Genomic DNA, 25,412 nt, shown 5'->3' with positions numbered 1-25,412 from the left:
TATGTTCATAACGGACTGGCTCTGCCGCCTATTGAATATATACATGTATATTCATATTTAAATTTTAAGTTTAATTTTTATTTTTGTTAAGTATATATATTCTTAACGGACTGGCTCTGCCGCCTATAGAATATATATATTTAATCTTTAATTTATAAATTTAATTTTCATTTCTGAAGATTTCCCTTTATTATGCATTTTGTTTATTTCTTTAATTATTTATATATTGTTCAAGATCTAGATTGTTGCTTCTTCCCTATTAGCTCATCCCCCTTTCGACCCCGGTACGTCCTTGGTATATATATATATATATATATATATATTCCTCCTCTCCTTACTGCAAATCTATGCATTAATAATTTTAGTTAATGCGTTTCATTATTTTAGCTTCTTTCTGCTTTAATTTGGATCATTTCTTTAACATCTCTGCTTTTCTTCTTTTTTCTACACCAATTTTAAAATAAATTCATTATAAAATTGAAAAAAAATTGTAAAATTTATTTATTTTTTTTCAAAGGTTCAAATAAGTCTCCAAAGTATACTCAAAAAGTAAATTAAATCCTAAAAAAATTTTGAGCTGAATCAAATCATTCATATTTTAATTTTGGCCAAATAAATCCCAAATTAAAAGAGTTAATTGACCGCTGCTAAAGTCGATTTAAATAAATAAAATATTATTTTTTACATTTTAAGTCATTAAAAATATATATTTTTTTAAAGTTAATTATTTACAAATACAAAACCCAGAGCTTGCAAACCCAGGCTTAATCATTTCTCAACAACCCTTTAATTCTTGGAAAAGGTATGTCTTCTCCCAGGGAAACAATTCATGACCCTTTCAATTCTTGGAAATTTCTAGTTTTCCTATGGTTAAAGCTAGTGATATCTTGTTTAGCACTATTGTTTCAATTTCTCTCCTTTTCTACTCTTCTTTCTCTAACCAATCTCAGTGGCTGTCTTGTCCTGAACGCCATTGAGTTTTGTTATCTAGTCATTGGAAAGTTGATCAAGAGTAATAATGCTTCTGATGTTAGCTCTCATGATGGGTCTCCCAAGATTGCCATGGAGATAACTGAAGCCATAGATGATGTGAACTTGTCAACCACCGTCAAAGTGATCAAAGGAGATCCAAAGGATTACAAGTGCTTCAAGGCCATCGTTCATGCGACACTGAGGCTGTGTTTGGGAGCTTTAGTAGGGAGGAAAGAAAATAAAGGAGAGAAAATAAGGAAGGAAAATAAAGTAACGTAAAAGTTATTTTCCTCTCTTTGTTTGGATATTAGAGAGGAAAATAAGGAGGGAAAACAACTTTTTAAATAATAAAATATTTATTTTATCATTTTTATTTGAAATTAAAATAAATAATTATAGGGATAAAAAAATAATTTTATTTATTTTTCACTCATTTTCTCTTGAAAATAGAGAGGAAATGAATAGTAGCACTATTTTGTTATTTTCCATCCTTATTTTTCATTCATCTCAATTTTCTCTCTTTCCCAAATAAAAGAAAAGAGAAAATATTTTTATTTTTCTTCACAATTTTCCTTCCTTATTTTCCTCCAATCCAAACATAGCATCAAGTGGGAAGGCAGCTTGGTGCACTAGACCTTGGTATGCTGTCCAAAAAACTGAATTTAATGAAAAATCAAATTGAATTGAATCTGTTTGATTTAGTCAATTTGATTTTTTAAATAGTTCAGTTTGATTTATTTTTGAGTTTTTAATATTTTTAGTTTTTCAGTTCAGTTTGATTTTTATAGAGAAAAACAAAAAAAATTGAACTACACAAATTTCGCTCTGTAAAGTGTAAATCAAACCGTTTTCCCTCTCTAAATCGAATCGTTTTAATCCCCCTATATATATATATATAAATATAACATGTTATCCTTAAACCCTAACCATTTACCCGTTCTCTTGGCCGCCCCCACCAAAGAGTTAGTAACCTAGCCTTCTCTTCTCTCTATGCTCTCAAACATGACTCTCCTCCTTCTCTTCTTCTTCGCATCACCATCAACCCAGCTTCACCCATCTTCTTCTTGTTCTTTGTCTTCTTAACAACATGCTAGCACCATCACCATTGTCCAATGATCACTCATGCATCATCTTCTACATCTTTAATCGACACACTCAAATCCCAAATAGGTAAAGTCAAGATGCCATTTGAATTTGAGATCTAGGTATCGTTTTGCCTAGAAACTCTTCAAATAGTGCTATTGGCTTCACTTTTTTGGGCTTTGAAGAACATTAAGTCTGTACTGTCAATGAAATTTGATGGAAAATTCGGTTTGTTTCTTTGATTTGTTGAATATATTATGATGATCTGGCATCTGATCTGGGTATTTATATTATGTTTGCCTTTTGATTTGTAGTTTCACATTAGTGTAATGAATTTGTATCTTGTTAATATGTTAATTATTCATTGAATATGTTTGCATTTTTTTCATGTTAATTTGTTATGGATGATTTGTGTAATTGTATTTGAGCAATAAGTTAAGAAATTAGGATATGCTATTTGGGGAAGAAATTAGGGATTTGTAATTTGGAAAAGAAATTAGGCATTTGAGTTTGAGGGCAAACCAACAGTTTTGAATAACTTAGATAATTCGGTTTGATTTGGTTACATTTTTTTTTAATAGAAAATTCAGCTTTCGATTTGAACTGAATGCTCATATATATATATATATATAGAGAGAGAGAGAGAGAGAGAGAGAGAGAGAGAGAGAGAGAGATAGGGAGAGTGATTGGTTGAAAATTTTTTTAATTTTTAAATGAATTATTTTTTATTAAATAATACTATATCATTATTTATGGGTCTCACATTTCTATATAATTGTTAGATAACGGTCACTTAAATTGGACTTAATTAAATTAAAATTATAATATAAAAGGTTCATTTAACTAACATTGAAATACGATTTACTTAATTGAGCCCAAATTTTTTTTAAGCGTAAAATTGACCTTTTGGGTATACACTAAGGGACTAATATATGCCTTTGCGGTTTTTTTTTTTTTTTTTTTTTTAAATACCTGTTAAGAATAATTTTAAGAGAAACATATTATAAACATTTAAAATTTCGGTTAACAGAGTTTACATATATATATATATATATTTTTTAATTTTTTTTTTATTTATAGATGGCGATGACAAGTGATGTGTGCTCTAAAGACCATTGACCGCGTAAGGAATAGTATTAATAAAAAGCTTATAGGTCAATCACCCCATGTGTCCTCTAATCAGTGCATTTTCAAAGTGCCTAATGAACTGGGAAGCGTTAATGAAAAGGCATATGAACCGCAGATAATTGCAATTGGTCCTTCATCACCATGGTAAACCTCATTTGATTGCCATGGAAGAGCACAAAATACGATATCTTCGTAGCTTCCTTCAACGAAGAAATGAGAATGATGTATCAAGGTATGTCCAGATCATAGGAGAGTTGGAAGAAAATGCTCGAAGATGTTATGCAGAAACTTTAGACCTTACCGAAGATGCTTTTGTAGAAATGATGCTTCGTGATGGTTGCTTTATTATTGAGTTTATGTGCAAATCGATTAAATTTAATTTGGAGCATTTCTTTAACATCTCTACTTTTCTTCTTTTTTCGAAACCAGTTTGTTGCCCATATTATTGGTTAAGTTAAAACTAATAAAATTAAAATCAATTAATTAAAAAATTAAGAAAAAACACTTGTAATTTTTTTTTAAAATTTTTATGCCTGTTATTGTTAAGAATAATTTTAATTCATGTTATAAACATTTAACAGTTTTTTTTTTTTTTAGCAGATGGCAATTGAAGACCCACTAACGATTCGTATTAATAAAAAGCTTAGAGACCAATGTCATGTATCCTCTGATTGTTGCATTTTTAAAGTGCCTAGTGATCTACGAAGCGTGAATGAAAAGGCATATGAACCGCAGATGATTGCAATTGGTCCATATCACCACGGTAAAGATCATTTAATTGCCATGGAAGAGCACAAAATACGATATCTCCAAAGCTTCCTTCGAGGAGGAGATAAGAATGACGTATCAAGGTATGTCCAGCTCATAAGAGGATTAGAAGAAAGTGCTCGTAAATGTTATGCAGAACCTTTTTGTCTTCCGGGAGATGCATTTGTAGAAATGTTGCTTCTTGATGGTTGCTTTATTATTGAGTTTATATTCAAATTGGCTGCCCGTGATGTAGAAGACCCTATTATAGGTTCGGATCATAAATTGAGAGGGGTAATGCTGGACCTGTTATTACTTGAAAATCAACTTCCATTCTTCATACTTCGGGAGTTGCTTGTCACGAGAGCTGTGATTCAAAACCCAGAAAACAACTTCATTGGACTGATCTTGTCGGTCTATGACAGTTATCTACCAGGCCCTGGGTGTGATCCATTTCCATGTCATATATACACTCCAGAAGAGATGACGCAAATCAAGAATCTACTGGGATTACTACATGACTACTGGAAACCTTCCCGTGCAAGAATAGAGGCTTATTCGGAACAGAGAGAACATGTGCAAAAATTTATACGCTGTGCCACAGAGCTCAAAGAGGCAGGGATTAAGTTCAAGAGTGTTAAGGGATGTAACTTGTTCGATATAAAGTTTGAACACGGAAGATTTGAAATCCCAAAAATAGAAATTGCAGATAATACAGAGCTTGTCTTGCTTAATCTCATCGCCTATGAGCAGTTGACTTCTTACGAAAATCCATATTACTTCACTGATTATATGGTATTCATGGATTGCCTCATCGATTCTGCAAAGGATGTGGAGCTACTTTGTCGCCGGGAGATCATTGTAAACAGGTTGGGTGACGATGAAACACTTGCAACTCTATTCAACAAGATTGGGAAATATGTCGTCCGCAATAGAGTTCTCTACGCTGATATAGCGAAAAAGGTAGACGAACATTGCAAAAAGAGAAGGAATCTGTGGATGGCCAAGTTAAGGCATGATTATTTTAACACCCCATGGGCTCTCATTTCTGTTTTGGCAGCTATAATGCTGCTCCTTCTCACCTGGACTCAAACTGTGTATTCAGTTCTTTCTTATTATAAATAAATGCCATGTTTCTGATTCATGTTGTCACGGATGAAAGCTTTGATAGGAAGTAAATTGGACAACAATTTAATCTAATAAATTATTCTTGTGTGAACCTGTGAAGAACAACAATTGAGTATATATGCAACAGATAATCACAATAATAAGCTGCTCAAAAGATGCACAATTCAATCACGCATGAACACGACAAATTTTTACGTGGAAAACTACTTCAAAGTGAAGGATAAAAACCACGGGATCTCTCTTGTTCCAATTAAAAGAGCTCTGGGCTTATAGCAATTACAAACACTATAAACAATTCTCAACAAAAAATCTCAGGACAATTCAAATAAATTAATAAGAGATAATAATGTTTTGGAGATAATTTCACCAAAACACAACTGCTGTCCATCTAAATTGACCACCTTCTTGTTGTCAAAACCCGATCTCCACCATTCAATTAAAGGACAATATGTCCCTACTATGCCCACCAAAATTCAGCTCAATCAAACCACAAATGACTTTTCAATTGCTGGAAATGATAAAACTGATCTGTGCTGGAAATCTTTGAAAAATAGCAACTATTCAAGTAGCCAAAAACATTAAAAACAGAGCTCCAAACAAGATCTCCACCGTTCACAATGAAGAACCAAATGTGAAGATGCTGCAGGCCAAATTTTAGCTTGATTGAACGGTAAACAAGCTCCCAAAACTCAGAAATGTGAACTTTCCTCCTTGAAAAATTTTGCAGAAAATTCTGCAGAGTGCTCTATGTTTTCTCTCCTCCTTTCTAATGTCTTTGGAAAATAAAAAATGAGAATAGGGTTGTTGTAACTTAGTGTAACATAAAACAAATATATATGTGTGTGTGTGTGTGTGTGTGTAGCCCCAATGGGCCATAAACATATGGGCTTCAACAGAATTGGGTTCTCCACATAGGAGGGACCCAAGCCCAACAATTCTCCCCTTCCTGACTATGTGAAAGAATTTGCCAAACTAGCAATCAAACGACATGTTTCAAATTTCATTCTTGGCAGAACTTTTGTAAATATATCAGAACCATAATTATTAGTGTGTATTTTGTCAAGTGCAAGCAATTTGGAGTCCAAAACATTTCGAATCCAATGATACCTCATATCAATATGTTTAGATCTACCATGAAAGGTAGGATTTTACCAAAATGAATAGCACTTTGACTATCACAAAATAAGACATACATTTTTTGTATGAATCCAAGCTCATTCACAAATTTCTTCATCTAATGTAGCTCTTTGCAAGCTTCAGTAGCTACAATAAACTCATCTTCTATAATAGACACTACAGTACATTTTTGCAATCTGGATTGCCATGCCACAGCTCTCCCTGCAAAGGTGATAAAATACCTAGAAGTAAACTTCCTTGAATCAATGAATAACCAATGAGAATAGGTTTGTCAATTCCAAAACATAGCTTTAAACTAGAAGTAGCGTAAAAATATCTCAATGGATCTCTTATCTTTAGGGACATGCACAAAGCATTTGTAGCCAAAATCACATAAATGGTCATAAGAAACATCCCAACCATACCACACCCTGTCAGGAACATCAGCCTCCAATGCAACAGTAGGAGTTAAATTGATTGCGTGTGCAACAACGTACAATGCCTCACCCTAAAAAGACCAAGGCAATTTTGCATTTGAAAGCAAATATTTGACTCTCTCCATTAATTTTCTATTCATCCTTGCTACCAAACCATTTAACTGAAGAGTCTTAAGAGGTGTTTTCTGATGTTTAATACCCTGTTCTTTGTAATATACATCAAAAGGCCCACAGTATTCTCCACCATTATCGGTTCGGATATATTTTAGCTTCTTTCCTGTTTCTCTTTCAACAAAAGCTTGAAATTCTTTAAATGCACCAAGCATTTGATCCTTGGACTTCAAGACATGAACCCAAAGTTTCCTCTAGTAATCATCAATAAAAGTCATAAAATAAAGTGCACCACTAAATGACTTTAGCTTCAAAGGACCACAAATATCGAAATGTACCAGCTCAAGCAAATCCTTTTTCTTAAAATGAAGATGATGTTTGAAAAAGACCCTTCTCTACTTCCTAATCAAGCAATGATCACATCTATCTATCTTTGCACCTTCAATCCTGAAAGCAAATTATTCTTGGCTAGACAATCAAGCCCTTTTTCACTAATGTGACTCAACCTCTTGTGCCATAATTCTGAAGAACTATTGCTTTCCACTGCATTCACAAGATTGGTAAAGATTGAAGCTTGCAACCAGTATAAGCCTGTAGACTTCTTTCCTCTTGCCACAACTAGTGAACCTTTAGTGAGTTTCAATTGTCCATTATTGAACATGCCAGAATATCTGTCATCATCAAGTTTACTAGCAGAGATCAAATGCAATCGAGCGTCTGGTGCATGTCTAACATCCTTGAGCAGTAAATTTGTTCCAATGTTGGTCTCCAAACAAACAATTCCAGTGCCTACTACCTTTGACATTCCATCATTACCTATCTTTAAGACCCAAAATCACTTAGAGTATAAGATGTAAAGAATTCCTTTCTTGATGTAACATGAAAGGAAGCACCACTATCAAATACCTAACTGACTTCATTGCTGGCAACATTAACCATGTTTTCATGATAAACAACAACCAAATCATCTAAAGTAGTAGTGTTGACACGATCATTATTATCATTATTGTCCTTCTTTTCTTGCTTTCCTTTGTTAGCTTCATTTTCCTTTTTCCACTTGAAACAATTTTTCTTGATGTGCCCTGTTTTACCATAGTGATGACATTCAAGGTTTTTATACCTTGACCTTGATTTACTCCTGCTTCTGCCTCTGATATTCTGATCTTGACTCTTGTTTTTACTTCTCCCTCTGTTTTTAGTAACTAGAACCTTTGTATGTGATGAAGAAGCTTGAGACCTTCTTCTCATTTCTTCATTTAGAACACCTCCCTCAACAGCTTCGAAGGAGACAACACAATTAGGAATTGAATTAGTAAGTGATACTAGAAAAGTCTCCCAAGAATTAGGTAAAGTATTAAGCAACCAGAGGTTAAGAATCTCATCATCAAATTTTATGCCCATACTAGACAGCTGATCTATAGTTCCCCTAAACTCATTCAAATGGTCAGCTATAGAACTACATTCTCTAAATTTTAATTGCCTCATTTTGTTCAGCAAAAATAATTTGTTATTACCACTCTTTGAAGCATACAATGATTGAAGCTAGGTTCTAGCATGTTTTTCAATTCAAATGTGGTTGGAAACATTATCATTAACAAATTGCCGAATAAATCCGCATACTTGCTCATGCTCAAAATCTCATTATTCATCACTTTTAGAATCTGGCTTTTGACTAGCAAATACATGCAAATGCAGTGACTTTACAAATAAAAGGTGTAACACCCCTAAATTTTAAATAAATTAATTTATATGTAAATATTAGTATTTTATCGTGTTAAATATTTGAGAATTTTTTTGAAATTTTTTGAATTTCAGAAATCGGGTTTGATTTTTTTAAAATCAATAAACTTTATTAATTTTTACGAATTAATTTAAAGACCACGTGGCAAAACTAAAATTTTTCGAATTAATTTAGACTCTACAAATTTTTCTGAGTTTTCTGAAATTTTTTTTCGAAATTTTTGGGCCTCATTTTTTGTTCCAAGGCAGAGTAAAAAATTCAATTTCGGGTATCCTGAATTAAACCGGCCGAATCGAACCAGACCGGGTTGGATCGATCGAATGGAACTGACCCTTTTCTTTTTCTTTTCTTCTCCCTCGCGCATCCTGACTCCCTCTCTTCCCTTGCTTTTTTCTCTCTCCTCCCTCCTCCCCTCGTCAGCCAGCCACCACCCCAGCCTTTTCTAGTTGCCGGCGCACCTCCAGGACGCCTCCCCGCGGTCGGCCGATGCCCCAGCTAGTCAGAAAGTCGCGCCAAACTCCTCCCTGCGCGCGCGCTGCTTCAGCTTCGCGGGCCAATTCTAGTCGATCCAGCCATTGATTGGATCGGGTCTTGTCCCAAAACCCATCTACACCTCGAGAGTTTTCCATAGACACCAAGAACACAAAAATTCATAGAGCGGTTTGTCCAATTTTTGTCCGAGAAGTTTTAGCTCATTTCGATTTTTGGGTTAGATTTCTCACAAACCGTGAACTCCATGAAAAACCCGAGAGTACTAGAGTACTCCCCTCGATGAGAGTTTCGCGGCAATACCAATTTCAAATTTTTTCGACATCGTTTTTCTGTGGGTCCACGGAACTGCGCAGTATTTTTCGGAGTATTAAATGAGCTTAATAAATTTCGTAAAAATTATGTACTAACCCCTGTATTGTTGACTTCGCGTAAGTACATTCGATTCGCAAAAATTCAATAGTTGCTCGGGTCTGCAATTTCGGGCTGGGTAGGCAGGCTCCCGGGAAAGCTTTAGAATTGGGTCGAGAATACAGGCTACCCCACTATTTCCAAACGTCCCGGACGCGTCTCAAGGGTTGGAATTGGCATAGGTAAACCCAAAACCTAATTTTTCTTAATTATCTAGTGCCTGATTTCGATTAAAAATCTATACAATATTTGTGGTGGGTTAGAAAATTATAATTCCTTTTGCATTAGCTTAATAATATTGCTAAGGAACGCGGAGCAAAGTTTTAGAATTTTTAGAGCTCATTTGGGCAGTTTTTTTAAAAGGGTTAATTGTAGGGACTAAATGATAATTTTTCAAATTGTGATTGTTGACTGTTTGGATAGGCCCAAGAGGGGCCATGTGATGTGATTGAGTTGTGGTTGTGTGACTTATAGATATAGAAGTGTATTTTGAACCCTTTGGCAGGTTGGGTAGGTCCTAGGTATAAGGGAGACTCTGTCAGATTTTTAACACGATTTATGATGTCTTTGATCCTTTTTAAACTTGTATTGAGTCAAATATATTAAATAATTGTAATGAAATTGTCAAGTGAGCCGGAACAGCCTTCCTCCTCCGCTTAGCCGCCGCAGTAACCTCGGTTCACGTCTGTGAGTAAAACATTAACTTTAATTATAATTTCAATATTACTATATGTTCAGACATGCCATGCATCACTTATAAATATGTATCTATGTAGTTAAATACTAGGCACATTTTATATTGTATTCTTAATTGATGAAGTGCTATGGATGTTGTTTTATGGTAATTTGGAGCAGTGTGTATGAATTGGCGTGCCTGTGGTGTGTGGTATTGGTTATGGACAGGACAAGTAGACACGGCTGGAGCTTAACTCACTAAGACCCGATCCTTTATGGATAAGTCAGGGTAGGCATGGCTCGAGATGATCTCGCTGGCCCCTGCATTTGGTTTATCAAGTGAAAGTCCAGCTTGAGAGACACTCGCTGGTAGAGGTTGGATTAAGAGAGTTGTCTAGAGGATTAACTCCCATATATATACTGTTTGATCATTACTGGGTGTGTGAGTGCTCCAAATTACCTTTTTGCTGTTATGATGTGATTTGTATAAAAATTATGATGGTGTTGCATTCCACTCTTAGGATGCATTAGCTTTAGATAGCTATAGAAATTATAGTTAAAATTGGTATTTTACTCTCTGAGTCGAACGCTCACTCCTGTTTACCTTATTTTTCTAGGCTACAGGAGGATTACTTGTTATGACTAACCTGCTCCTTTTCTTCGCAGGTCAATTAGTAATATTTAAAGTATTTTGTATAATTTAGCTAAATTCTAGAACTCCATATGTGTTAGGAGTGTTTTAATTAAATTGGGACTGTAATATATTGTTATATTGAATTTGTAAGCATATTAAATGCATGTATGTGTGTGTGTGAGTGGATTGAATGAGGGACCTGAGCTCCTTTTTAATTCTATGACATGATGAGTATTGGAGGGTGAGCTGAGCTCCTCAAATTATTATATATTGTGCTTACAGGTCGGGGGAGTCAAAAACTCCCCATTGTATGGTCCATGTTATGGCCGGACTCTGTCCGATTGAATTCTTGAATTTGGGCTTAAAATGGGTCTTAGAATTGGGTTAAGAAATAGTTAGGCTTACTACGGGCCTCGGGGGGGCTTACTACGGGCCTCGGGGGCTTTAGGCTGACCTAGGTCCTAGTGTCAGTCCGGCCCATAGGTTGGGTCGTGACGAAAGGTCTTTCATTTCATTTTTCCACAAGTGATAGTTTGTGCCATTCAAACAAATCATTCTACTTGTATTAACTTCCATTGTCCTACACAAGACAATAACTCAAAGAGCCATGCTCTGATACCAATTTGATAGGAAGTAAATTGGACAACAGTTTAAACCAACAAATTCTTCCTACTTGTGTGAACCTATGAAGAATAACAATTGAGTATATATGTAGCAAATAATCACAATAATAGGCTACTCAAAAGATGCATAATTCAATCACACAAAAATACAACAAATTTTAACATGGAAAACTCCTTCAAAGTGAAGGATAAAAACCACGGGACCTCTCTTGGTCCAATTAAAATAGCTCCACTATCACAACAAAGGTTTATAGGAATTAAAAACACTATAAACAATTCTCAATAAAAAATCTAAAGACAATTCAGATAAATTAATAAGAGATAATAAAGTTTTGGAGAGAATTCACCAAAACACAGCTGTTGTCCATCCAAATGACCACCTTTTGATTGTCAAAACCTGATCTCCACCGTTCAGATTTAAGAACAATATGTCCTTATTGTGCACATCAAAACACAAATGACTTTCCAATTGCTGGAAATGATGAAACTGGTCTATGCTGAAAATCTTTGAAAAATAACAGCTATTTAAGTAACCAAAAATAGTAGAAACAAAGCTTCAAACAAGGTCTCCATTGTTTACGGTGAAGAACTAGATGTAAAGATACTGTAGACCAAATTTTAGCTAGATCCAACAGTAAACAAGCTGTCAAATCTCAAAAATGTAAACTGTCCTTGAAAAATTCTGCAAAATGTTCTCTATGTTCTCTCCTCCTTTCTAATGTCTTTAGACAATCAAAAGTGAGAATAGGGCTGCTGTTAATTAGTGTGATAGAAAACAATATATATATATATATATATATATATATATATGCAGCCTTAATGGGCCCCAAACATATGGGCTTCAACAGAATTGGATTCTCCACATAGGAGGGACCCAAGCCCAACAAGCTTGTGCACTAAAAGTGTGTTAGTTCCTATAATACATGTATGCTAAAAAGTTCGTAAGTCTGGTTGAAGAGCAGGTTATGCTTGATATATTTGTTGTGAGCTATTTTCTGTAACTGTTCACTTTTCCATTAGCCTATAAGAAAAATTTAGCACAGTTTTTGGTTAATTTTTCACTATACTGTTTTTGTTTTTCTGCAAGTAGATGAATCTACTTGGAAAAACTGGAGTTACATACTGGATGTGGACAAGGGGATGTAAAGTTTCAACTTTCTCCCTTTCCATATGACTCGCTACTGCCGCACTTTTACCTCCTGATGAGGACAGGGGTGAGGATGAGTTTTATTGAAGTCTCACCTCTATGCGAATTTCTCCGTTAAAATGGGATATAATTTGCTTACAAGGGTGTCTTCTTCTTCTAGTTCCTGCTGGCGGAGATGTGTGGAGATAGAAAGGTCCACAATGGGAGATCCTTTCTTTGGTTAGCAGCACATGATAAATTAGTGACTAATATAGAAAGAACCCGACGTCATTTGTGTGAAGTTGGAGAATGTCAGTTGTGTGTGGGTCATGAAGAGATAGTTTACATTGTGCTTCGTGATTGCTCTTATGCCAATTAGGTTTGAATTTCTCTTGTTCCACAAAATTGCGCGGCTGACCTTTTTGGAACTGCTGTGCTGATTGGATTGATAATAATTTAAGTAGGGGTGTTTTTGGAGTCATTGTGTGGAAGATTTGGGATCAGCTTATATCTATTTTACAATGAAATCATTGATGTTGTTTCTTTGTCGCATGAGATTTTGAAATCTGCTTCCAATTTTGGAAAATGATATGATGAGTTAGGAGATAGTTTAGCTGGCCCTCTGCAAGTTTGGTGCCATTAGTTAGGAGATAGCTATGCTGGGTTCCACCTGAACATGATTATCTGAAGCTTAACTGTGATGGTGCAGTCTGTGGTGGTAGTAGGTTGGCTCATGGTGCCAGTCTGGGACGGGATAAGTGTGGCAATTGGGTTGTGGGATTTGCTGCTAATTGGGGTCGCTGCTTTGTTCTAATGGCAGAGCTTTGGGCAATTTATGAGGGTTAAACGCAAGGGTTTTGGTAGAATTGGAGTTGAAAGTAACAACCTCCTTGCTGTGTGTGTGACGGGAGTTGCGTCTCCGCCCCGTAGTGCTTTGCCTTTGGTTGGTGCAATAAGGGCGAGTTGGTGTTTGTCAGTCTCACATTTGGAGGGAGGCCAATTTTGCAGCTGACTGCCTAGCTAATTTTGCAAAATAAGTTTCCCCTGGTGTTTCTAGAATTACAGCATCCTCCTGATGTTCTGGTCACTTGGTTATCTCATGATAAGCGTGGGATACGTTATTTAGAGTAATTTCTTTGTAGTCTTTCTTGAGCTTTAGCTCCCTCTTTTTGTAACCAATAAATAAATAAATAAATAAAGGCCCTTTTAATGAATTAGACAAAATATGATAATTTTTATATTATTCATATATTAATATTAACTAAACATTGTTTACTATAATAATTAAAGGAAAAATTATTGTTTAAAATCTTATATTTTAAGAAAATTAAATACTTAATTCCTCTGATTTGAATAATAAACTATTTAATTCTTATACCTTTTAATCTGCACACTATAGTACCTTCCATTATTTTAAAGCAAACATTTTCTTTTTCAATTCAAACTATTTAGTCCTCTAATCTATCTATCCATTTATAAAAGCATGCAGATATCCTTTCATAATATTGTCACTTGACATTCTCTTTTGTATTGACATATTTCATTTTTCATAAAGAATTTAACTTAATAATATATTTATCTATAAAAAATAGACAGGCATTCTCAAGATACTGACACATGAAATTATTTTTCATAATATTATCACATAATATTCTCTGTGATATTGTCACATTGCATTCTCCATAAAGAATTTACCTTATTTAGTAATTATTATATTTTTATACTAAATTTAATTTTCTTTTAAGTATCATTATTATTAACATTACTATCTTAATTTTTGTGATCTAAATGACTATTTTTTTTAACAATTAATGGTTAAAACTCAAGATTTTTGTGATTAAATTAATTATTTACAAACTATTATATTTTAAAATTTTATTTTTTCTAATTTCTTTTTTTAAAAATGAAGTTTCAAAATTTTCAATATTAAGAGTGCATAAAAAAGTAGTAAAATATATATTATTTGATCATTTTTTTTTTCTATAATGTCACAACCTCCTATTATAAATAACTTTTCACAAAATTAAGCATATTTAAAACAAATTTATAATAAATAAGGGTGGGCTTAACTTCACATCCTCATGAATAATTTAATGAAGACTTTTAATCAAGGAAAAATAAAACAACACATGCCAAAGCCGGCCCCTGTATAATAATAATAATAATAATAATAATAATAATAAGGCAAAACAAAGCATTCACATAGAAAAATATTGATATCTTTAACACACAAAATTCAAGACTACCAATTCTCATCTCATTAATTCAGCATTGATAACATCATCAAATAAAATGAGACACCAAAAATCAATTGTGAATTCAAAAGCTCCAAGGCAATGAAACTAGATAAAACAATACACCAGACACACTTGAATGATAACAGAACTAAGGCGTGAGCTTTGCTTTTCCATTACAAATCCAAACAATGAATCTCCAACATAATTCCCAGAAATCCTAGAAGCCATGCATGCCCAGTGCTTACCTATATGATTCCGGACGTTTTGGCCTGCTTTGAACAACAGCCTCTATCTTCTCCATCACAGCAGGAGTCAACAAGGGGATGACGTCAATAGCTTTCATGTTCTCTTGAATCTGCAAGGTGGGAAACAACATTCAATAAGCCATGTCACAAATAGAGCTAAAGGTTCTTAAAGTTCTATGGTCTATGGTCAAGCAGCACTTGAAGATTAGGAAAGTTTTCTAATCATCTAATAGAAGTATCATTTAGAAGGGGAAACAAATCTAGGAAGTTGAGGAGGCACAAAAAGAATAGGTCTACAAGGAAACTGGATCTCTCATCTCAATCATGATGAAAATAATATCGTTTTCCTGGTTTAGTTGGTGAAGTTTTTCCCAAATACAAGCATACTGTTCTTGTGTAATACATGTAAGCAATTTCTTTGGTTTATATTTATAATAAAATCTCCAAACCCGAATTGTTTTATTCAATACAAACTCAAAACAATCTCAAAATTACAAGTTTTCAATAACAAAAACCAGGGTCAAGAAAAGTAGCATCAGTCATTTATGGTTGAATTTTTAAAATTATTTAGATCATTTGCAAAGTCCAAAGACTCCCAACTGTACTAAAGGTACTTTAGAGATTTACATATTATAGAGAACTCTGTCTAATGATTTATTGCTTAAAACAAGTTATGGAATTGAAACTAACCTGAGACTCCTTCGTAGCACCAGTAATAACTGATGAGACATTTGGATTAGCAGCACACCATGCAATTGCAAGTTGAGATAACGGCACACCTAGTTCGTCAGCTATTGGCTTTAGTCCATTAACTTTTTTCAGAACATCATCAACTAGTGATCGGCTGGCAAGATTCTACAAAGCATAAAATATCATTTAGAGTTGTACGCAAAAACAAAATACAGATGAAAAGACAAAAAATTAAAAAAAAAGAACAATTATAGCTGAATTTTACAAATCAAGCACCACAATGTTACTAAGATTTGCACAAAGAAATTATTTAAGTCTAAGCTGGACAAAGAAATCATTGAAACAAAATGGTATTACTTTTAGACACCTCCATCCAACCAAATGCAGGCGTTCAAGGCTTTCCATACTGGCAAAATATATTAATTTTATCCTGTAGATGCCCAGAACAATTAGCAGAGTGAAAGGAAAATCCATCACAAGGAAGACAAATGACCATGGTCCCTCCATGCCTTTTGCAGAACAAATTGATTTTAATACACGCCAATATAGCATTGCTAGAAGTGCAGCCTATGTCCAGTAACCCACAAACTAAAAACCAAACAATCAATTGAAGAACGAAGCCAACTATCAACGAGGAGAACAGCAAAATTAAAACTACTGGAGCCAGAAATTTAGTTCAAAGCAGTCAGTGATGATTATTGATAAGACCATAACATAACTGGAAAATTCAGCCATCAAAAACATAAATCCAAACAAGTCTTACTTTGTAATTTTCCAGTGCAAACCGACTATCAGGAGGTATAGCTCCCTTGCTATACTTTCCAGTGAGCACCCCAGATGCAAGTGGACTCCATGTGGTGAGACCCAGGCCATAGTTGGTGTACAAAGGAAGGTACTCTGACTCAACCTGTACCCATACAAGATATATGTAAATTATAAACCAAGATGATCGAGATTTATAAATCCCGTGTAGGCAAAAAAACAAAAATTAGTTCTTATGGTATAAACCGGAGCTGCAAAAATAATAATAATAATAATAATAATAATAATAATAATCTTATTACCATTTTAAGGATACATATATTAACATGCGGAAATTGACAAGAAATTTCGCTTATAAGGCGAGTCAAGTAAAAAATGAAAGAGAGAATATTTATAAATTACACACCATGACCTATTTGGTCTAGAAATAAAGAATAACTGTTACTAACACCAAAATTTGGGCACTTCCTTGTATTGTGAAGCACATTCCATACAATGACACATCACACAACAAGTTACTTTCCCTTAGAAAGTCAAAAGTTGTGCGTTATTAACAAGGAATCTACAATTTCATCAGCTGTAATATCCAAAACCACCAGCAGCTTTCAAAGAATAGGCACCTCCTGAAGCTTACATGATCTGTTAGGCATTGCAGTTGCAATAGCTTTGTTAAAGAGCAACCAAAACTGCAAGGTCAACAGCCTCAAATATCTTCCTTGATTCTTTTTTATACTTTGCTGCTGCTACTTCTTTATTTTAACCCCATTGAAAAATCTGCACCATTCCCCAGAATTTTCTTTCTCAAGGGAATATTTCGAGTTCAACCTTAAGCCTATGGCCCTAAAGAGTAAAAAAGAGGCAGGTAAACTAGATGCAAAACTCCTCGACTAACTAACCAAAACATTACCAGAATCTTTCACTCTATCCCAACATAGTCTCTGCAATTATAAAGCACCTTTAGAAAAAGACCAAAAAGATGGGGGTTCATGTATTTTAAAATATTAAATAAACGTGCATTACTACGTGATGGAACTGCCTTCAAAAAAATGCCATGCCGTATTTCTGATCTCCCAAAACACAATTCCTTGCTACTTAAGGTGAATTCATTGGATTTGAAAATTCTTCAGGATGAAGGTGTTTGGCTAATTTCTTTCAAAAGAGAACCATAAGAACAGCCTAACAAGATATTCATATCTAATTCAGATGCAGCTAAAATGACAATTAAACATAGACGATAAGCTATGTTTGCAAACCCAAAAACCCCTTAACCCATTTCCTTCTAACTGAAATAAATATTAATATGTGAGAACTATACAAAAGAAGATTTTGACTACCAAAAACAAAAATAATATGTTTCACATTTGAATACAGAGAAAATCCCTCACCTTGTGTCTAGAGAGTAAATTATACTCTGGCTGCTCCACAACTGGCCCCAACAAGTCCAATCTTTCTGCAATGCCCCACGCTTCAGTGATCTGCTGTGCCGACCACTCGCTAGTCCCCCAGTAAAATGCCCAACCTTTATCAATTGCATAATTCATTGCCCTTACTGTTTCTTCAATTGGTGTTGAGGAGTCTGGCCTGTGATAGTAAATTACATTCACAATTCACATTCTACACATAAGACCTCTTCAACAATCGTTTATGATTTTTTAATCAACAAGTACAGCAAAACTAACAATGATAGTAATACTCGTTTAACAAACTTTAAGAAGAAGAAGCCGCATATAATACATTTCAATGATAAAACAAGGAATAGACACCAGAAAATCAGAAATAACCACCACCAGTGTTGCATCAAATCATATCCGTACATATTCAAAAAATCCCACGCTAATCAATAAATACTCCCACTTGCTAAAGGATAACAAAAAATCCAAAACAACCATTACACCACAAACAGAAATCAATAATAAAACACCACGTAAATCAAACGAATTCCTTCGTATCAAGATTCTTTCTAGTTAAATCACGAAAATCGCCAACCCCATTTCATATTAAAATAAAATAATCAAGACAGCCACCAAAATGAACCTATCAAGACTCCATTGACACAGACAAAGACAACAAACCACAAATCATCGACCAAAGCCACTCGCAAAATCATTAAAATACGTTTATATATAGAAATACAACTTAACAACTAAAAAAAATAAAATCTAATGATATGTGACGGTCAATCACATTAATAGAATCCTCGAAGAGGGGAACAAATTACGTAAGGATAAGAAGAAAACGAAATGAAGGTGAAATAAATAAATTAAGAAAAAAAAAGGCAAAAGCAGCACTAAATACTGACCGGTGGCAGTAAATCACATCGACATAATCCATATCCAGCCTCTTGAGCGAAGCTTTGGCACCCTCCACAATATGCTTTCTGGACAAGCCTTTATCATTAGGACCGGAACCTCCCCAGAAGATCTTGGTGGAGACGACAATATCAGAGCGTTTCCATCCAAGCTCGCGGATCGCCTGACCCATTATCTCCTCGGCCCTTCCATTGGCATAAACCTCTGCGTTGTCAAAGAAGTTAACACCATTGTCACGGCAGCACTGCAAGAGAGATTTGGCCTCCTTGACGTCAAGCTGATTGCCGAAGCTGACCCAGGCGCCATAGGAGAGCTGGCTCACCTTAAGGCCTGAGCGACCCAAGTTCCTGTACTGCATTTTTCTTTTGTAGAGAGGGAGAGAGAGATGGAGATCGATGAGAGATGCTTTAAAATGAAACAGAGAAGCGGCAACACTTGCTGCAGCAGAGAAGTGAGCCGGGAATATTTGTGTGCGGTTGGTAGTATGTTTATGTTGAGTTTGGTGTATTTCCTTACGTTGATATTGGCAAGTCTGACTTTCTTGAAATTAATAAATAACCCCAAACACAATTACTCTTTTGTTCTTTATTTTTTTAAAGAATTTTATCAAAAATATATATCCTTTTCATCTCATTTTAAGTATTTTCAAAGATTTTTCATAAAATTTTAAAAAATAATTAAATAATTTCATTTTTATAAAAAAATAATTACTCTTATATTTAATTAAAAAATAATTATAAAAAAGAGATAAATACATTGAGATAATAAATAAGAATAAAATTAAAAAAAATAATTAATGCTTCTTTAATTTTTTAAAAGATAAATAAAGTGATAAAAATTTAAATATTATTTAAATAGACAGAGATAGTAATTTTTTTTCTCTGACATGATATGAAACTTTTATGGTAACCTAATAATTTAAATTTTAAATTTTTATATTATAGTAAAAAAAATTATTTATTTTATCGATAGGAGATTGAATGATGAAAAAGTAATTTTCCTACTATAACAATTCTTACCATTAAAATAAAAAATTTATAATTAATAATCAAAGAAACTTAAATTCAAGATTTTGCTATTTAATACATTAGATTTGACCACAGTTCAATTTGAGCCAAACTTGTCATGATCATAATTAGGATTAAAACATAGATTTGAATTGGCTCCAAATCAGGAAATACTGAAATGGGTAAGTTGTGATTTTTTTTTCTTATTAAATTTGAATCAGAATTGGCAATTTAACTCAATAATTAATATGATACAAATTTTAAAAAATAAAAAATTATTTTAATTGTTAAATGGTTTCAATTTCAAAACGAAATCAAAGTACTTTATGATATATAGATTTAAAATATTTATTTCATAATTTATAGTATGTAATGTAATTTTATTGATTTGAAACAAAATCTGAAAATTAAAAAAAAAAAATCTCTTCTATTGCAGTGAGTTTGGTTGCAGACGATTATATGAGATACAATAACAAAAGCAGCAAGTGGGTTCCATGAGGGTGCATGCTTGTGTCAGAGAATCAAACCAATGCCAATCGCCAACGAAACCTGGAGGGCTGGAGGTGCTAAAGCTTTCTTTTAATCATCATGTCGTGCAATCAAACAAGAATGGTAATTGCCCACAAAAATTAATCTCTGATTCCATTGAATTAACTAACTAAAATTGAAAAAAAAAAAAAAAAAGTGGTGGTTCGAAGGTGATGCGAGATGTGACTAATCAGAATCAAATTGGTTTCATTTGGTTAGAACTTGAAAGTGACACAAAAAGCAAAAAGTCCCATAAGCCACGTTTGCTACCATAGTAACCACTAGTTAGACAATATAATTATATGATTTACTATTTTTTTTTAAATAATGATCATTTAAAAGAATATCATCTATTAAAAAAAATCACAGCAAAAAGTCAAATAATGCAATTTGATATGGAAGAGTCTGCAAATTACAACTTAAAAAACAAACATGAGAATGACAAATAACACCTATCATCGTCTTTCATTTTCAATAACTCAGTTGTAAATAGCACAACGGGGGCACAGAAGTCAGGATAGGCATCACAACCACAGATTGTCTGCTCTATGATTCCTAAGAGACACCAAAGAAACAAGCTTTAATTGCTACACTAAACTAGGACCAAGGCACAGGCTCTAACACCAGCAATAAATTCTTAAGTGTTTTTCAGACCATGGTGATTCATGGTCTTAGGTTGATTTTGTGTAGATGCGGATGCCAAAAGCCAAACCCAATATAGCAAGGGGAACCAAGAATTGCAGGAGCTTGATAATGAACTCAGAGGTCTTATCCTGGTTGTAGTGAGGCTGATTTGGAGGTTTATATGCAGCCTTCTTAGGGATGGTTGAAGAGTCAATCTCTCCAACATAGTATTGATCCATCATTTCTCTAGCACTCGTGCTGTGGCCCACATCCTCGAAATCATCAGTTGCATCTTTCCCTGCAAAACAAGCATAGTGTTTTATATTCTGTAGTGTCTTGGTAAGTGACAGACTCAATCTTATTTGTAGTTTGCTTCAAAGGGGTACTGCTGAGACCGCACCTGTGGCAGACAACAAGACCTCATCACCACCAGGATGGTCTTCCAAAAACTTTGTCACATCGTAAACCTGTTTCAATAAATCATAATGGTTCAGAGATGAGATAATACTGTGTTTCTATCATACCTGAAGTAACATCTAAATTTGCAAAACTACTGGGCATACAAAATTTTCAAAGTTAGCATTATTTCCCCAAGATTAAATGGATAGGCGCAGAAGAAATTTGGACAGATGTAAAAAGGATAAAGCTTTCCCATTAGTTGGCCTGAAAGATACCCATCATCTGAAATAGGAAGTGAGGAGAAACATAAATTGAATGGACAGCAGAGTAGTGGAAACACCTATTTCTTCCAAATATTGAACGCAGAACAATATGCTATTGCTGAAATGTAGAAAAAATAAAAAAGAAAATTATACTAATTAACAAAAGCAAAAACAAGATGTCCTACTAAACTGTTTGATACTCTCATCACAAAATCATCTACTCCCAACAATCAAAGATAAAAAAAGAAATTCCATATTCTGACAAAAATTAGCTTAGCAGCTAACAATGGGGATTAACATTCTCATAAAACTGAAGAGCCCCTCGATTAAGCTCAGAATCAAGTAGAAAGCAAAACTAGCTAAAAGGCCCTCATTTCCAACTTTCCATGAGATGAAGGAGACCAAGAATAAGCAGTGCACTAACTAATCATTGGGCAAATCTATATTAAGGTGGCAGCCCTGCCCTTTAAATGAGCATATTCTTTTTTCCCTCCTTTTTGCCTCTCTATATATAATTAATTATTTTTATCCCTGACACCAGTATGGATAGGCACTAAAGTCTTGGATGTAGAATTTGGTACTTCAAATGGTAAAACTTGTGAAATTGTAGAAAATATAGAATGAACGTATATGGGATGTAAATGTAGAACAATGTTAGAACTATGAACTATAGTCGGTAGATAGAAAGTTGTAAAGGTACAGTTATAGGTAGAATCCGATATTAGCAAGGTTGAAAACCCCACTATGGATGTTCCACGAAAAGTAGAGGTAGAACACGAACATAATTGTCACCTTGTTAGGTCACTCCAAGGGAACAACTACACTCAAAATCCCTAGAAATCCACCAAAAAGGGAAAGAAAACACAATATGAAGAAAACTCTCAAATTTTATTGATGCCGAAAAGTAAACTACAAAAGGCGGGGAAGCCCCATTTATAGGGTACAGCCTCGATACTAACTAGAGAATAAAAATCTCCGACTAATTAAGAAAATACCAGGCTTTCCAAAATAAATAACTTCCTGTTAAATAACTTTAGAGAGATTTCCAAGCTCCCCATATAGAGTAATCTAAAATAGAAAGTCACAAGATAATTTCTCAAATTATTATTCGTTTGCTTAAAACTAGAATATTCCTAAACTAATTGACGTCAATCCTTTTATGCTGCCCTCCTTTTAATCTAAATATAATATATCAAGCTAACCAAAGACAGAACAAGCTCATTTGCAGTTGCATATCTTATTTTGCTCACTGTCTTCAAACCCAAAATTCTTCAGAAGTGATGTTTTAGCCTAGAAAAACAACACAGAAATCAAAATTCTAGACTCTTTCATGGCTACGATAACGTATTGGGTTGTGTTGAGATAAATCTTAGTTATATCTACTTACATACGGATATATGCATCCTACGGTTCTTTATATAGCACATGAGTTGACAATCGGATACAGGGGAGAAGAGAGAGACCAAAAAACAGCAAACATTCATGTAGGTATTAATCCTTTGAAGGACCCTGGACCATAAATTTAAATGGTATAGGACTAATTGGAAAGATATATGGGTAGAAGTTAAACACATTCAACAATAAGTCACCACCTCCTTATGTTCCACATTATATATTGGCCCATAGGTACAAAATTTCTATAAACACCTTGCTTTTTGTACATACAGATCACAGCCAAGCACTACGATTTAAACCAATTAGATATGGAAAAGTCAAAGAGAACAACAAACTTCCAGAAACACAATGGTGAAAGTCATCTTCAAGTGAGATGTTCCAAAAATCATATGATTTGCATAGCATCCTGAAATAAGCCCAACCATCAGACTTTATATAAAAAATAATCTTTATATTGGTTCGTCATGGTAACTTCACTTAACAATGATAACTTTAAAAGCAGTACAACTAAAATATTCAAATAGCTGGTTTGAAAAAGTAGAAGGATTATGAGTTCCCACAAAATATTGAAAGGAAAAAAAAAATAATCATAAGTCAAGAGGGCTTAAGACTGGACAATGAAAGGTCTCCGAAACTACATATGAATTGCCATCAATGAAGTTAACATCAATTCAGAATGCAGTAGAACTAACAAAGCCCTAATTAGACTGTCTTATTAAAGCGAACATATCATGTTGAGTTTTAGCTGCACAAGCTAACAAAATTCCTTCAGAAATCTGATAAGCTAAAAAATATTTTACATCAATAGCAAAAGCACCCGCTTTCCCCTCTCTTACCAGCTGATATGTCCGAATATGCGACTCTCATACAATATGCAGAAGTTCCTTTGTGTACTACAATAATAAACATGAAAGCAACATTTGAAGGCATTAAGCAAAATGGACACAAAGAATATTCATAGATCAGAATATAATACACCATAGAAAAACCATTATGAATAAAGCGGGATACAGAATTCGTAGAAGATCCAATAGCTAGAAGTAGGAATCCCAGACAATCAAACAGGTGATACAGAAGATATACTAATAATAATAATAGCAAAAAAAAAAAAAGCATCAAGGATACGCATACAGAGGGCAAACAAGACAAGATAAGCAGATAGCAAAAACCCAATACATGAAAGACCCAATACAAAAGTATCCATCAAGCAAATCACAAGCCAAGATTGTAAAATCCCAATGGATAAAAAAGATCAAATAAGAATAATCATAATAAGCAGATCACCTTGCCGTCGATAATCAACCAACAGTCCTTGGGATTGTTGTGCTCAGACACCTGAGCCAAGGTGAAAACTTTCCCTTCACCAACCATCTGTTTTCTATTCCCTTTTCTTCGAAAACGTGAGATATAAACTGGGTGCGATTGGTATCAAGGAAAAGACAACTTTTGAGGGATATACGAATAGGAGATGGATCTGCTCGAGAGCGAACCAAAAAGGAGGCTGGGCCTGAGCAGCACAATGAAATTGGAAGAAAGGGTGGGCGTGGGAAGAGAGAGAAAAGAGAATTGAGTAATTTAACGAGTGGTGAGGTGATTGAATTAGTTTTGGTAGCAAGTGGGTGTGCTGGATGCTGACTTTTTATGAAGTTTTAAAGAATCCAAGATCTCTTGTTGGAAAATAGTTGGTAGCAGCAGATGCTTACTGTCTGTGATGAAAGTCAAATTTGCTCTTCAACTTTTAATACATGATTACATAAATTATTTTTAAATTTTAATCTTAAATAACTTTTTATTTAAATTTAAATAGGCATAATCTTTTATTAAAAAATCAAAATTAAAATTTTTGTAATTAAATTTTATATATTTTATATAAAAATATATTAATCTTTTATTATTTAAAAGATTAAAAATTATTATTTTAATTTCTTAGCAAAAAATAAGATCCATTTAAATTTAAATAGAAATTTGTTAATTAATTAAATAAAAAAAATTAAAAATCAGTTTTTTTCTTTTTTCAAACATTGACCAAACTCTGAAGACAAAATTGAGCTTCCTCTCCGGTGCTTACTATTACTATACCAATATATTCTACTTTTTGTCCTTTGTTTCCTTGTTTCTCTTACTAATTTTTAATTGGAATCTATATATATAGAATCATCCATGAAAAATGAGGTGTCACCTCCAGTGTTTATCACTCTAAAGTTCATCCAAATTTAGTGTAAGCGGTGGATCAGATTTGCTTTATTATTATTTTTTTTAAAGAGAAAATTCAATTATAGAAATACCTTATTTTGTTGATGTACCAAAATACCTGACTATGTTTTATTACCAACAAATGCGTAACTTTAGCGTATTCAATGCATTAATTTGCCCCAATCTGTTGACAACAGATGATGCCTAAATGGAAATTCATAGTTGCTCAATGGCTTCAGGTTAGGTATGAAATGCAGCCTAAGATCAGTTTTTTCTTTATATATCACAAAATTCTGATGACAATTGTTGCGAAAAATGAATTTTTATCTCACTTTTCAA

The 25,412-nt window shown here is 33.9% G+C and overlaps 3 protein-coding genes across 3 annotated transcripts; 1 reads left to right on the top strand and 2 right to left on the bottom strand.

Moving 5' to 3' along the window:
* Nucleotides 1-3,126: 3,126 nt before the first annotated feature.
* Nucleotides 3,127-5,069, top strand: LOC131179525 (UPF0481 protein At3g47200-like). The gene is made up of 2 exons (XM_058146404.1): nt 3,127-3,415; nt 3,784-5,069. The coding sequence occupies exon 2, from the start codon at nt 3,784-3,786 to the stop codon at nt 5,053-5,055; it is 1,272 nt and encodes a 423-aa protein (XP_058002387.1). The 5' UTR covers nt 3,127-3,415; the 3' UTR covers nt 5,056-5,069.
* A 9,532-nt stretch (nt 5,070-14,601) lies between these two features.
* LOC110638408 (probable voltage-gated potassium channel subunit beta) lies at nt 14,602-19,125 on the bottom strand. Its single transcript, XM_021788958.2, has 5 exons — nt 18,655-19,125; nt 17,741-17,936; nt 16,357-16,500; nt 15,594-15,758; nt 14,602-15,013 (listed from the first exon to the last, which is right to left on the bottom strand). Exons 1-5 carry the CDS (start codon nt 19,020-19,022, stop codon nt 14,900-14,902), a joined length of 987 nt encoding a protein of 328 aa, XP_021644650.2. The 5' UTR covers nt 19,023-19,125; the 3' UTR covers nt 14,602-14,899.
* Nucleotides 19,126-20,562: 1,437 nt separating this feature from the next.
* Nucleotides 20,563-24,530, bottom strand: LOC110638424 (cytochrome b5). The gene is made up of 3 exons (XM_021788971.2): nt 24,165-24,530; nt 21,224-21,290; nt 20,563-21,121 (listed from the first exon to the last, which is right to left on the bottom strand). Exons 1-3 carry the CDS (start codon nt 24,249-24,251, stop codon nt 20,871-20,873), a joined length of 405 nt encoding a protein of 134 aa, XP_021644663.2. The 5' UTR covers nt 24,252-24,530; the 3' UTR covers nt 20,563-20,870.
* Nucleotides 24,531-25,412: the final 882 nt, after the last annotated feature.

This window comes from Hevea brasiliensis, chromosome 4 (assembly GCF_030052815.1).
Source record: "Hevea brasiliensis isolate MT/VB/25A 57/8 chromosome 4, ASM3005281v1, whole genome shotgun sequence".
Taxonomy (NCBI): domain Eukaryota; kingdom Viridiplantae; phylum Streptophyta; class Magnoliopsida; order Malpighiales; family Euphorbiaceae; genus Hevea; species Hevea brasiliensis.
This window is presented reverse-complemented; position numbering and strand designations above follow the sequence as displayed.